Source organism: Sander lucioperca, chromosome 1 (assembly GCF_008315115.2).
Source record: "Sander lucioperca isolate FBNREF2018 chromosome 1, SLUC_FBN_1.2, whole genome shotgun sequence".
Taxonomy (NCBI): Eukaryota; Metazoa; Chordata; class Actinopteri; order Perciformes; family Percidae; genus Sander; species Sander lucioperca.
The window spans coordinates 33456588-33471428 of record NC_050173.1 but is presented as its reverse complement, the minus strand read 5'-3'; the positions used below and the strand labels follow the sequence as shown (position 1 = coordinate 33471428).

The 14841-nt window shown below is 39.8% G+C and overlaps 2 protein-coding genes across 24 annotated transcripts in view; both read left to right on the top strand.

The window, feature by feature from the left end:
• The window catches only part of LOC116052436 (protocadherin gamma-C5-like), a 246238-nt gene that overhangs the window by 50135 nt on the left and 181262 nt on the right, over window positions 1–14841 (top strand). For 2 of the 23 annotated variants that reach the window (XM_036002778.1, XM_036002730.1), the window contains exon 1: window positions 1128–3518. The exons of 18 other annotated variants lie outside the window; for them this stretch is intronic. In XM_036002778.1, coding sequence (XP_035858671.1) covers window positions 1128–3518 — 2391 coding nt within the window. Of the gene's footprint in view, window positions 1–1127; window positions 3519–12180; window positions 14638–14841 lie in introns of those variants that run through there. 3 more of the 23 variants (XM_031303166.2, XM_031303178.2, XM_036002808.1) reach the window with 3 other exon arrangements.
• LOC116052469 (protocadherin gamma-A4-like) lies at window positions 6487–9274 on the top strand. The gene has a single exon (XM_031303207.2). The coding sequence runs from the start codon at window positions 6593–6595 to the stop codon at window positions 8963–8965; it is 2373 nt and encodes a 790-aa protein (XP_031159067.1). The 5' UTR covers window positions 6487–6592; the 3' UTR covers window positions 8966–9274.

The window sequence follows — 14841 nt, the reverse complement described above, 5'->3', positions numbered from 1 at the left end:
TAGGTGAACAATTGCACCATGTTCAAAGCTCTCTCTGAAAACAGTAATCTTTTCCTGATGTTTACACCAACGTCAACATCAAGGACAATGCAAACAGTGTTTTGTTGCTCATTAGTGTAGATTCAAACATTCAACTAAAGACCTTGTTTTGGAAAGAAATAGATGTCTGTTTGTGTCTCCAAGTTGTCAAAACTAGTTCAGGACAATCGCTATTCTAATAGATCTGTGTGTCACTGCAGTGCTTCAACATAGAGTACAGAAGTGTTGGTGATAGGGTTGAAGGCAAACAATGCTTCAATTTACAGTATGCAACTTTAAATGATGGTTCTGTATATAGTTGATTGAAATACTTAAATTGTTTTTTACATGTGCTTTCAATATGCACAACCAGTATTTTTATACTATGTTAGCACAAAATGTTATGCAAGAAGATACTTAACTGAATTTCCTCTATTTTACTTGATCCACACTAGTAAGATGGAAATAGGAAGAGGAGGGAGAAAAAAGAAATATCACCGTTTCATCAATGAGGGAGGGACATTACATTTTTGGATCATCAGTTTAGCTTTTAATGTTCAGGCAGCGTATACAGATGTGAGATAAACGCCTACAGAAGTAGTTTCTGTGCTTAGTGTATATTTTGACAAGACAAGAATTAGGTGAGAACATAGGGTTGTTTGCAAGACACAATTTGAAGGGTTTCATATTGATCCCCACATTTTGTTATTTTTTATTTATTTTTTCATCACAAGCCATCTTGTATTAAGGCAAGTTGATCCTAAAATAGTAAAGCTATTTTTGCTTTTATCAGTTGTAGTAATATTGTTTTTATCAACAACGTTCTCTGAACTAGTCTATATTTAAGGACGTCAGAAGTCATACATCGCCTTGTTATACCCAGGCAAATACTCATGGTGTCAGTGTGTACCAGTAAACGAGAGGACATGGTCATTCTCCTCCCTTCTGTCTCAACGAATTGAAAGCTTGACTCTGCTATTGTACTGCAGTTGACAAAAACGCTTCGTGATATGACCACAGACTATTTCTCTATATTGGAGAAACTCCACTTGGATCTTTGATATATTTTGACATATTCAGTAGCAGTGCTGATCTTTCTCGCTGTAGCAATGGGATTCAACAGATTTGCGCTGCTCTACGGCCTTGCTTTTATTTTTCTTGTCCTCCACCCCGTCTATGGAGACGTGAGTTACTCTATCCCAGAGGAGATGAAACGAGGATCTGTAATTGGGAATATCGCTAAGGATCTGGGACTTGATTTGGGAAGGCTGTCTGCTCGCAAGGCCCGTATCGATACTGAGGATAACAACGTCCAGTACTGCGGTGTAAATCTCAACACCGGAGACTTGATCGTTCAAGAAAGGATTGACAGAGAAGGGCTTTGTGCGAAGAAGGCATCGTGTGTTTTAAAACAGGAACTCGTACTAGAAAATCCATTAGAGCTGCACCGTATTAGTATCCGCGTTCAAGATATCAACGACAATTCACCGCAGTTTAAAGAGGAGTCACTTAGGATTGAAATTCAGGAATCAGCGGACAAAGGTGCACGTTTTCTTCTTGGAGAAGCACATGATGGAGACATCGGAGAAAATGCTGTTCAGGGCTACTCACTTCAGCAGAATGATCATTTCAAACTAAATGTAAATACAAAATCAGGTGGCCGAAAATATGGTGAATTAGTCTTAGACAAAGATTTAGACAGAGAGGATAAAAAAGAGATTTTGTTATTGCTTACCGCATTCGATGGTGGCTCTCCTCAGAGATCAGGTACTGTAGTCATACACGTCACTGTACTGGATGCTAATGATAATGTGCCAGAATTCAGCCAGACAGTTTATGAAGCCAGTCTGCCTGAAAACTCTCCTCTGGATACTTTGGTGATAACAGTGAGTGCTACTGATGCAGATGAAGGTTTAAATAGCGAAATTATTTATGGATTTGATCATGTTTCAGATGAAAATAGCAACGTATTTTCTTTACACCCTAAATCGGGAGAGGTGAGAGTAGCTGAAGCTATTGATTATGAGAAAGTGTCATCGTATGAAATGCAGATAAGTGCAAAAGATGGACTGGGATTAGTTTCATACGCAACGTTAATTATTGAAATTACAGATGTAAATGACAACTCACCAGTTATATATTTGAAATCTCTGACTAACCCCATACCTGAGAACGTGTCACCTGGTACAGAGGTGGGCATCATTAACGTGCAGGATAGAGACTCTGAGAATAACAGACAGGTCCGCTGCTCCATTCAACAACACGTCCCCTTTAAGTTGGTTCCTTCTATTAAAAACTATTATTCACTGGTGACCACAGGACAACTGGACCGTGAACTAGTGTCTGATTACAACATTACAATCACTGCCACTGACGAGGGCTCTCCACCTCTGTCCTCCTCTAAAACTGTTCAGTTATCTGTAGCAGACATCAACGACAACCCACCTGTGTTTGAGGAACAGTCCTACAGCGCATATGTGACTGAAAATAACAAACCTGGCTCCACTTTATGTTCCGTTACTGCTCGAGACCCCGACTGGAGACAAAACGGTACAGTGATTTATTCTCTGTTACCCGGTGAGGTGAACGGTGCCCCGGTGTCCTCCTATCTATCTGTTAACGGAGACACGGGGGTGATCCACGCTGTGAGGTCGTTTGATTATGAACAGTTCAGGAGTTTTAAAGTCCACGTGATGGCCAGAGACAACGGTTCTCCTCCGCTCAGCAGCAACGTGACCGTCAGTGTCTTCATATCGGATGTGAATGACAACTCTCCTCAGATACTGTACCCCGCCCCGGAGGGCAACTCCTTCATGACCGAGCTGGTCCCCAAAGCTGCACACGGAGGCTCTCTGGTGTCCAAAGTGATAGCGGTGGACGCGGACTCCGGACAGAACGCCTGGCTGTCCTATCATATAGTCAAATCCACTGATCCGGGACTTTTCACTATTGGTCTCCATAGCGGCGAGATCAGGACACAGCGGGACATTTCTGAGTCTGACAGCATGAAACAGAACCTTATTGTGGCAGTGAAAGATAACGGACAGTCCTCTCTCTCTGCCACCTGTTCCATGTATTTACTTATTTCTGATAACTTGGCTGAGGTGCCAGAACTGAAGGATATTTCTTATGATGAGAAGAACTCCAAACTGACCTCTTATCTGATCATCGCGCTGGTGTCTGTGTCCACCTTTTTTCTGACCTTCATTATCATCATCCTGGGTGTGAGGTTTTGTCGCAGGAGAAAGCCCAGACTGTTGTTTGATGGAGCAGTTGCCATCCCCAGCGCTTATCTCCCTCCTAATTACGCAGATGTTGACGGCACAGGAACTTTACGCAGCGCTTATAATTATGACGCCTACCTGACAACAGGTTCTAGAACCAGTGACTTTAAGTTTGTGACATCTTATAATGACAACACACTGCCTGCTGACCAGACTCTGAGGAAAAGTCCTTCTGACTTTGCTGATGCGTTTGGAGAATGCGATGCTTCTCCTGAGGTAGGGACACATTTCATATTTTACTGAACTTGTATTCAACCAAAATGAGTCTGAGGAAAAGTCCATCAGACTTTGCTGAGGTTTTTGGAGAATTGGAGGGGTTCTCATAGGTATGAATGGTCTGTGTGGCTTAAAATTGAATTCATAGAAAATAAGTTTAATCAAAGATACATTACTCTTAAACGTTTCCGTTTTAGTTTTATACATATTATACATTGATAATGTATATAATATTCACAAACATTTCTCAATTGCTACTGTCTTTCCTTTTGAATCAGAGATTATGTTTGGAAAAGTTTCTTCCCAAACAGTCAAATTTTTCAATTTCTAAAACTGCTTTAGTTTAAACTATTGTACGTTTTACTTTGATTGCTTTTCATTTATTATTTTCGGTGTCTGTAAGTTGCAAATGCGTCCTACTTAATTTAGTGGTCTAAAATTCAACTATTGACAGTTGTTTGAATCTTTCATAAATCTCTCCAAACTGCTGTCGCATCATCAGCCTAGTATCATTGTTATTGACAAACTTACTGAATGCTTTTCATAGTCACCAACTGGCTTGCTCTTTCCATTTGTACATTTCTGGTGTTTACAGGTTATTTAGGTAAATCAAGAAATTCTGGATATGATGCTGGCTGCCCTCAACGTATTGTAATGCTCCATTGATTGAATTACTTGTGATTGGCCAGGAATATTATGCATTGTTTTCTGAATCTTTTTCCTCAAAGGATTCTTTACTTCATGTGGTACATTTTCAAAGCTTCTGTCTGAGCCAGACACTCTGTTTGGGCTGACTATTCATTATGGATCTGTTGTTTTTGAAGTTGTTAATGGTGACAGAGAAACATTCATTCTTTAAGTCCTCAATTACTGTGTTGTTGTGTGTGTGTATATATATATATATATATATATATATATATATATATATATATATATATATATATATATATAAATTAAATATAACTGCCTGTATAGCCCTGAAATCTTGACAGAAACAAATGCCTTAAAAGTAATACAACAATAATATCATGACTTATAAGCTTGAAAGCAACAAAGAGTATGCAGTGTAATTGAGTCTTAATAATTTGCCTCAACATACAGTCTAGACTGTCAATAATAAATGTCTCTCACGCAATCACACGGCCATTGTTGAGGAGGGAATTATGTCTGTTGCCATATTTGCCACAATGTCATTTACAATAGATGGCTTTGTTGCTAAATTTCCCCTCTGGTGATCAATAAAGGCTCATCTTAACTAAATATTACTCTCAAGAAATTTTCTTTTTCAATAGTCCATATGTTATCTGGCAGACTGCTCTGTCTCTCATGGGATTGGATGACTGGAAACCTACTCGGACATCATATTGTAATGTAATGGCGGCATATAAACAGGTAGAAGGCACTGCCTGAAGAATTTAGGTCTCTACATTTAAAGACAGTCCACCCCCCTTCTTAAACATGTATGGTAATTTAGCCTCTCATGTTTGAGCTTTGTTGTGTTTTACTGTTAAATTTGACCACATCTTAAGTAAATGGAGAGAAAACTGAATGAGCGGTTTGTATTGTAAATGTAGTTTGCCAGTTTCAATAGACGCAGCTTTGCTATGGAGATATCTTCACTGCTTGCGCTCACTTAGTTATTTATTAAAATATGAATTGTCTATTAGTTTTGTTCTTGATAAGATATTGACTGTCAGACTATCCTGTATCTGTATTCTGTGCCTTTTTTAAAAGGTGATTTTAAAATTGCTGCGACGTTTAGGCTGGGCCCTATTTCCTCTTCACCTTATGTGGGGAAGTGAGATTAAATAACTAACTACAAACCACTATACTATTTGTAGTGTGGTAGTGTTATATTACTTTGTAGTTTATGATAAAGGTAGTAGAATAGTGTGTCCCCACAGCAAAGTTTTTTTGACTTTTTGATTTGAGTTTTCTCTTCATTGTTTGCAATTCTTTGTCCTAAGATACTGTGATTATATGATTTCTTTCTTAGTCAGAATTTAAACACATTTTGTCTTCATATCATGCATGTCTCCTACTCATTCTGGAACTTGAAAAATGAGAGCTACCATCTTAATCCCACTGGAGACAATCGTGTTCAGTATACCAAACATGTACAACCCTGTGATATGGTGACAAAGGTGATTATTGTGTGGTGTAATTTTAATATGCAAAAACTGTTCTGTTCAGTTATGCCTGTGCTACAGTACATTTAGACAGCAACCTTACTTGAAAGTACAACCTGTTAAAAGTCCAGGATTCTACACCTGATGTACACATCAGGGTTATGATGACTACAGCCTTTCAGATTTACACATTTCACCTGACAACATACAGTGTAGACATACTGGAACCTGGTCTACTGCTTGCAGAAATGTCCCTCTGATTAAATGACTAAAATTAAACTCAATATCCTCTTTCTGAGGATTATCAGATGATTACTATACATTTATGGTCAGGATTTAGTACAAATGAAGAAAAGTATACTAGTTGTTATGTCCGTGCGTTATCTGACAAAGATTACTTTCCACAAAGTAATTGAATATAATATCACGTCAGTCATGTAAGTGTGCTGCCTCTGACAGTTTAAACACGTCCTGAATTAATTTATAAGTCTTGTCTTTTATGTAGCTTGGTTATCTTTAAGAAGTGTGGCTTGAAAAGGTACATGCTGTCATCAGACATTGATGTGAGTCTATCTCCCATGCATTGAACTAAATGCACAATAGTAGGCCTACTTATTGTAACTGGTCTCTGTAGTAACAAATGGTGTGAAAACTGACGTAAATTGACTTTGTGTTATTTAAAATAGACTAAAACCAATTTAACAGTGTTTCATTTTGTTATGTTTTTAATCAGTGTTATTGTTGAACTTAACTCACGGTGTCGCTATATACCAGTCTTAAAATGCTTTAATTCCTCAATCCTTTGTGGACAGACGTTCTTGTACGCCCATTGTGTGGTCCAGATACAGGCACAATCACGCTGAATTGCTGATACTACTCGTGTTATGTAATTGAACTGTGTTTGTTTCTTAGATTCTTTAACGTCTTAGGAACTCATCCTTGGCGATGGATTCCGAAATAATCACGTGTGGCTTCTATTTCCTCCTTTTTGTGCATGTCACATATGGAGACATGAGCTATTCTTTTCCAGAGGAGATGAAGCGAGGATCAATTATTGGAAATATGGCCAAGGATCTCGGGCTGGAGACGGGCACGCTCTCTAACAGAAGAGCCCGTATTGACACCGATGGGACAGACAAACGTTACTGTGACATAAACCTGAACAACGGAGAGTTGATTGTTGCCGACAAGATTGACCGAGAGGGGCTTTGTGGAGAAAAGGCTTCGTGCATCCTAAAACATGAGCTGGTGCTGGAGAATCCTCTCGAGCTACATCGGATCAGTCTTCACATTCAAGATATTAATGATAACTCGCCACAATTTAAGGAAGAATTGATAAATATTGAAATTCGAGAGTCGGCAGACAGGGGGGCTCGTTTTGTGATAGAGGAGGCGCACGATGCGGATGTAGGACAAAATTCAGTTCAGCAGTACAGCCTCAAAAAGAATGATAATTTCATTTTGGCCGTTGATGGAAATACAATAGAGCTTGTTCTTGAAAAAGAGCTTGATCGTGAAAAACAACAAGAGATCAATTTGCTCCTTACAGCTCTAGATGGTGGCTCTCCTCAGAGATCAGGTACTGTAGTAATACACGTCACTGTACTGGATGCTAATGATAACGCCCCAGTGTTTAGCCAGGCCGTTTATAAAGCCAGTCTGCCTGAAAACTCTCCTGTAGATACTGTAGTGGTCACAGTGAGTGCTACTGATGCAGACGAGGGAGTCAATGGAGATGTGACGTATGAATTTGGACATGTCACTGAAGATGTGAAGAAGATATTTAGTATTGACCGTAAAGTGGGAGAGATACGAGTAATTGGTGCTGTTGACTATGAAACTTCGACATCATTTGAAATACGTGTTAAAGCGAAAGATGGGTTAGGGCTGTCATCTTATGCTAAAGTCATAATTTCTATCACTGATGTGAATGACAACGCCCCTGTAGTCAATTTGAAATCTCTGACTAACTCCATACCTGAAGATACCCTACCTGGTACAGAGGTGGGCATCATTAACGTGCAGGATAGAGATTCTGAGAATAACAGACAGGTCCGCTGCTCCATTCAACAAAACGTCCCTTTTAAGTTGGTTCCTTCTATTAAAAACTATTATTCTCTGGTGACCACAGGACAACTGGACCGTGAACTAGTGTCTGATTACAACATTACAATCACTGCCACTGACGAGGGCTCTCCACCTCTGTCCTCCTCTAAAACTGTTCAGTTATCTGTAGCAGACATCAACGACAACCCACCTGTGTTTGAGGAACAGTCCTACAGCGCATATGTGACTGAAAATAACAAACCTGGCTCCACTTTATGTTCCGTTACTGCTCGAGACCCCGACTGGAGACAAAACGGTACAGTGATTTATTCTCTGTTACCCGGTGAGGTGAACGGTGCCCCGGTGTCCTCCTATCTATCTGTTAACGGAGACACGGGGGTGATCCACGCTGTGAGGTCGTTTGATTATGAACAGTTCAGGAGTTTTAAAGTCCACGTGATGGCCAGAGACAACGGTTCTCCTCCGCTCAGCAGCAACGTGACCGTCAGTGTCTTCATATCGGATGTGAATGACAACTCTCCTCAGATACTGTACCCCGCCCCGGAGGGCAACTCCTTCATGACCGAGCTGGTCCCCAAAGCTGCACACGGAGGCTCTCTGGTGTCCAAAGTGATAGCGGTGGACGCGGACTCCGGACAGAACGCCTGGCTGTCCTATCATATAGTCAAATCCACTGATCCGGGACTTTTCACTATTGGTCTCCACAGCGGCGAGATCAGGACACAGCGGGACATTTCTGAGTCGGACAGCATGAAACAGAACCTTATTGTGGCAGTGAAAGATAACGGACAGCCCTCTCTCTCTGCCACCTGTTCCATGTATTTACTTATTTCTGATAACTTGGCTGAGGTGCCGGAACTGAAGGATATTTCTTATGATGAGAAGAACTCCAAACTGACCTCTTACCTGATCATCGCGCTGGTGTCTGTGTCCACCTTTTTTCTGACCTTCATTGTCATCATCCTGGGTGTGAGGTTTTGTCGCAGGAGAAAGCCCAGACTGTTGTTTGATGGAGCAGTTGCCATCCCCAGCGCTTATCTCCCTCCTAATTACGCAGATGTTGACGGCACAGGGACTTTACGCAGCGCTTACAATTATGACGCCTACCTGACAACAGGTTCTAGAACCAGTGACTTTAAGTTTGTGACGTCTTACAATGACAACACACTGCCTGCTGACCAGACTCTGAGGAAAAGTCCATCAGACTTTGCTGACGCGTTTGGGGAATTGGAAGAGTGTTTAGAGGTATGAATACACAAAGCATCAATTTTGTCAATTTTTTTGAAAAAATCAAACACAATTTCCTTTCAAACTTTAATTTAAGTCGTCTTATAGCTGGTATTTACAAACTCAGAGCATTTTTTTTCTACTTCGCTGATAATAACGAGTTGTGGTGCATAATTGTATTTTGTGCGTTTGTATCTTTTCGTATGTCTGTTCATTTCGGTCTAAACCAGTTTTTTCGGTTCTTTGATTAATTTCATTAATCTTCCTAACAAGCTTTTTGTTTAGTTTGCAAAATCGATTTAATTTCAACCATGGCCACTTTAATTTTCATACGGTGAAGATGTAAATTTGGGCGTAATAGTTAAACTCTTGTTTAGGTTTAATTTTAGATGTTACATGACGCTTGTTAGTTTCCATCTTGTTATATATAAAAACATTCTTGACACCTACAGTTTATTAGTCTGGCAGTGAATTTGTCTTAGACTTAGCCTAACTCTATTTCTCATTTGAAGTTCTGACATTCATTTTTTAAGTAGATGCTTACAAATTGTGCTGTCAAAACCATAGGTCAAAACATTGGTGTTACTAATATTTATATAAGTGCATATGGTTCTTGAATCAAATTATTACTGATGATATATAACTTAAATTAACCTTCTATACCATTGATTAGACGGAGCAGAAAGGGGGCAATATGATTGACTATCAGTGTTGGACTTTGATAGATTATATTTGTGCCAGTTACATTTCCCAGTGTCTTTCGATACTGAAGCATATCTTTCACACAATCAGATGATCATTGTTGCAGAGGAAAAAACGTCTGTGGGCGTTTCATGTTATCATATGCCATTGTTAGTATGTGACTTATTTGCTAAAGGTTTCTGGCAGTCACATATTTCTCTGTCTCTCCCTCCTTTAAAACACACAAAAAACTAACAAAAACATCTAACTTCTTATGCATGTTTTACTTAATTCGCCTAATCTTGTTACTTGTCTCAGAGAGAATTTTAAACTGAGCTTTGTGACACTCATTCTTGATGGCTTGTCCTTGATGTAGCCTACTGTTGGTTGGATTGGGCCTCATTTGTATGTTTCTTTGGACAGAATTGTCAGCCACATGAATACATTTAAATTTACACAGTGGTCTTACACTTAAGGTCAAAGAATAAATGTTACAATGATGTCTAGCAGGCTGATTTATTAACAGTATATATATATATATATATATATATATATATATATATATATATATATATATATATATATATATATATATATACAGTATATTAAAAGCTGAATGACTGAAAACCCATACAGACATGCTACTTTTGTCTCATGCTGGTTCTTTAGGTAAATGGCATCACCTGTAGTATGTAGGTATTTATATTTGAATCCAGTCTACTGCACTTTATTAACAGGTATATTTGTTTGGCCTTCCCTTTGTTGAAGTTTTGTTATGGTTGATGCCTCTTTGGTCCGACCACTGTGATTGTGTAATACAGACTAAATCAAATTTAGAGAGAAAAAAAATAGTTTTTGATTTTAATTGCAGTTGCATTGTAGTGTCTGTCCTATGGACGTGTCTGCAGTGATTGTATTTGCTCCATGATATGCTCTGAATCATTACCTTTTTCTATTCATAACCTTAGGAACCACATCTGTATTGTGTCCAGTCTTTGTTTCTACTGGGTCAATTGAGGCTTATGGTTTTGTGTTTTAGACCAATAATGCATTTTTCTCAGGTTATGACGTGACATTATATCAGTCACTGTGTTTATCAACATAGAGTGTGAGTTCCATACAGGTAGACTAGAGGTCATGCTGACATAATTAGGGACTTTCTCTTCTAGGTAACGCAATTAATTATTCTATTACAGTGATTTTGGTAACCACTGTTCTGCCTGATTGTTTTCTGTGGATTGACGAAGTGATTGGTCTTAACTACTTGTGTCTCAGCTATGCCTTAAAGTAAGTGTTTGATTTATTGCATCTGCTTTTGTGTTGTTGATACTCATTGACAAACTATCATACTTATCAGTATTAATTCATATTCTGTGATGGTAGGAGGTAACTGTATGTAGTTTTGAAAGGTATTGTCATTACCTTAAATCACCATATTTGTAGATCTGCAGTGTTAGACAAGTTGTAGTAGTATATTTAGTGCAAGTGGTCTTTAAGGGTCATAGCCTTTTTTCTTAACACACACACACACACACACACACACACACACGCAGCCAACTTTACTCTGTTCATGCGACTGCTCTTTGTTATGTTGACTGTTTTTGACTATCTGGGCTAATTTCTCTGTCCTTGGTGCTGAACAGATGATATCTTTTCAGAAACTTGTTTAGTTTTCTCCACACTTTCATTAAATTCACACCACTACTCTGGTTTCTCCCCGATATGTGATTGAATAGGCTAATCAGAAGTTAGGCAGTACAAAATACATTTAGTGTGTTTATTATGAGTGATTTAAGCTGCACGTATAATAAACAAACTTATATGTAAATTGATGACTCTTTAAAGGTGTAATGCCTCTTTTCAACTACATTAATGAACTTTCCTTTTAAATATTACAGACGACTACTGCCTTATTTAATTCAACTATAGATGCAGGTGCTCAGCGTTCCAAACTTTTACAGTTCTGCAGATATGTGAATCTTGATTATAGTCATTATAGAATATTGAGTTTAACCACTTTTGAAATATAGAAAAATGAAATGATCCAAGTTCAGATAATTACTAACTAGTCAACAGAAATATGTGTACATATGTTTTATTTTTTGGCCAGGATACAATCAGACAGTATATACAGGAAAACAGTATAAGCAAGATATTCAGTAGTTAAACATGACATAAACCATCTATCATATTGGCCTTGGTAAAATCTGCTGAGGCTAAACATTTTAGGCTCATGATATCCAGTGTGAAAACACTCATTCAGAACAGCAGGTTAGCATTACATTTTGAAGGAGGAAAACTACACAGCTACACTGGATCTTTCTGGTTTGAACCTTATGGATAACTGCAGTTGCAAATATTGGTAATATTGCAGTTGTAGTGTCTAGTTTACACACAAATAAACAGAAGTTATGAGCTTCAGCCAATTTAAAGTGTTCGTTTTTATCAGTGTTGTTGTTGAACTTAACTCACGGTGGCGCTATACACCAGCCTTAAGATGTTTGAATCCCTCTGTCCTTTGGGGTGGACTTACATTCTTCTGCTCTTGTGTCTAGTTAGGGAAAATCACACTGGACTCGCAGTTGCTATTTGGGTGAACTGTCTTTGTTCGATTTATTCTTCAACCTTTTAAGAACTCATCGTCGAAGATGGTTTCGAAATTCGAAACGTGCGGGTTTCATTTCCTCCTTTTTTTGCATGTCACATATGGAGACATGAGCTATTCTTTTCCAGAGGAGATGAAGCGAGGATCAATTATTGGAAATATGGCCAAGGATCTCGGGCTGGAGACGGGCACGCTCTCTAACAGAAGAGCCCGTATTGACACCGATGGGACAGACAAACGTTACTGTGACATAAACCTGAACAACGGAGAGTTGATTGTTGCCGACAGGATTGACCGAGAGGGGCTTTGTGGAGAAAAGGCTTCGTGCATCCTAAAACATGAGCTGGTGCTGGAGAATCCTCTCGAGCTACATCGGATCAGTCTTCACATTCAAGATATTAATGATAACTCGCCACAATTTAAGGAAGAATTGATAAATATTGAAATTCGAGAGTCGGCAGTCAGGGGAGCTCGTTTTGTGATAGAGGAGGCGCACGATGCGGATGTAGGACAAAATTCAGTTCAGCAGTACAGCCTCAAAAAGAATGATAATTTCATTTTGGCCGTTGATGGAAACATAATAGAGCTTGTTCTTGAAAAAGAGCTTGATCGTGAAAAACAACAAGAGATCAATTTGCTCCTTACAGCTCTAGATGGTGGCTCTCCTCAGAGATCAGGTACTGTAGTCATACACGTCACTGTACTGGATGCTAATGATAACGCCCCAGTGTTTAGTCAGGCCGTTTATAAAGCCAGTCTGCCTGAAAACTCTCCTGTAGATACTGTAGTGGTCACAGTGAGTGCTACTGATGCAGACGAGGGAGTCAATGGAGATGTGACGTATGAATTTGGACATGTTACTGATGATGTGAAGAAGATATTTAGTATTGACCGTAAAGTGGGAGAGATACGAGTAATTGGTGCTGTTGACTATGAAACTACGACATCATTTGAAATACGCGTTAAAACAAAAGATGGGTTAGGGCTGTCATCTTATGCTAAAGCAATAATTTCTATCACTGATGTGAATGACAACGCCCCTGTAGTCAATTTGAAATCTCTGACTAACTCCATACCTGAAGATACCCTACCTGGTACAGAGGTGGGCATCATTAACGTGCAGGATAGAGATTCTGAGAATAACAGACAGGTCCGCTGCTCCATTCAGCAAAACGTCCCTTTTAAGTTGGTTCCTTCTATTAAAAACTATTATTCTCTGGTGACCACAGGACAACTGGACCGTGAACTAGTGTCTGATTACAACATTACAATCACTGCCACTGACGAGGGCTCTCCACCTCTGTCCTCCTCTAAAACTGTTCAGTTATCTGTAGCAGACATCAACGACAACCCACCTGTGTTTGAGGAACAGTCCTACAGCGCACATGTGACTGAAAATAACAAACCTGGCTCCACTTTATGTTCCGTTACTGCTCGAGACCCCGACTGGAGACAAAACGGTACAGTGATTTATTCTCTGTTACCCGGTGAGGTGAACGGTGCCCCGGTGTCCTCCTATCTATCTGTTAACGGAGACACGGGGGTGATCCACGCTGTGAGGTCGTTTGATTATGAACAGTTCAGGAGTTTTAAAGTCCACGTGATGGCCAGAGACAACGGTTCTCCTCCGCTCAGCAGCAACGTGACCGTCAGTGTCTTCATATCGGATGTGAATGACAACTCTCCTCAGATACTGTACCCCGCCCCGGAGGGCAACTCCTTCATGACCGAGCTGGTCCCCAAAGCTGCACACGGAGGCTCTCTGGTGTCCAAAGTGATAGCGGTGGACGCGGACTCCGGACAGAACGCCTGGCTGTCCTATCATATAGTCAAATCCACTGATCCGGGACTTTTCACTATTGGTCTCCACAGCGGAGAGATCAGGACACAGCGGGACATTTCTGAGTCGGACAGCATGAAACAGAACCTTATTGTAGCAGTGAAAGATAACGGACAACCCTCTCTCTCTGCCACCTGTTCCATGTATTTACTTATTTCTGATAACTTGGCTGAGGTGCCGGAACTGAAGGATATTTCTTATGATGAGAAGAACTCCAAACTGACCTCTTACCTGATCATCGCGCTGGTGTCTGTGTCCACCTTTTTTCTGACCTTCATTATCATCATCCTGGGTGTGAGGTTTTGTCGCAGGAGAAAGCCCAGACTGTTGTTTGATGGAGCAGTTGCCATCCCCAGCGCTTATCTCCCTCCTAATTACGCAGATGTTGACGGCACAGGAACTTTACGCAGCGCTTATAATTATGACGCCTACCTGACAACAGGTTCTAGAGCCAGTGACTTTAAGTTTGTGACGTCTTACAATGACAACACACTGCCTGCTGACCAGACTCTGAGGAAAAGTCCATCAGACTTTGCTGACGCGTTTGGGGAATTGGAAGAGTGTTTAGAGGTATGAATACACAAAGCATCAATTTTGTCAATTTAAAAAAAAAATCAAACACAATTTCCTTTCAAACTTTAATTTAAGTCGTCTTATAGCTGGTATTTTCAAACTCAAGAGTATTGTTTTCTACTTTGCTGATAATAACGAGTTGTGGTGCATAATTGTATTTTGTTCGTTCGTATCTTTTCGTCTGTCTGTTCATTTCGGTCT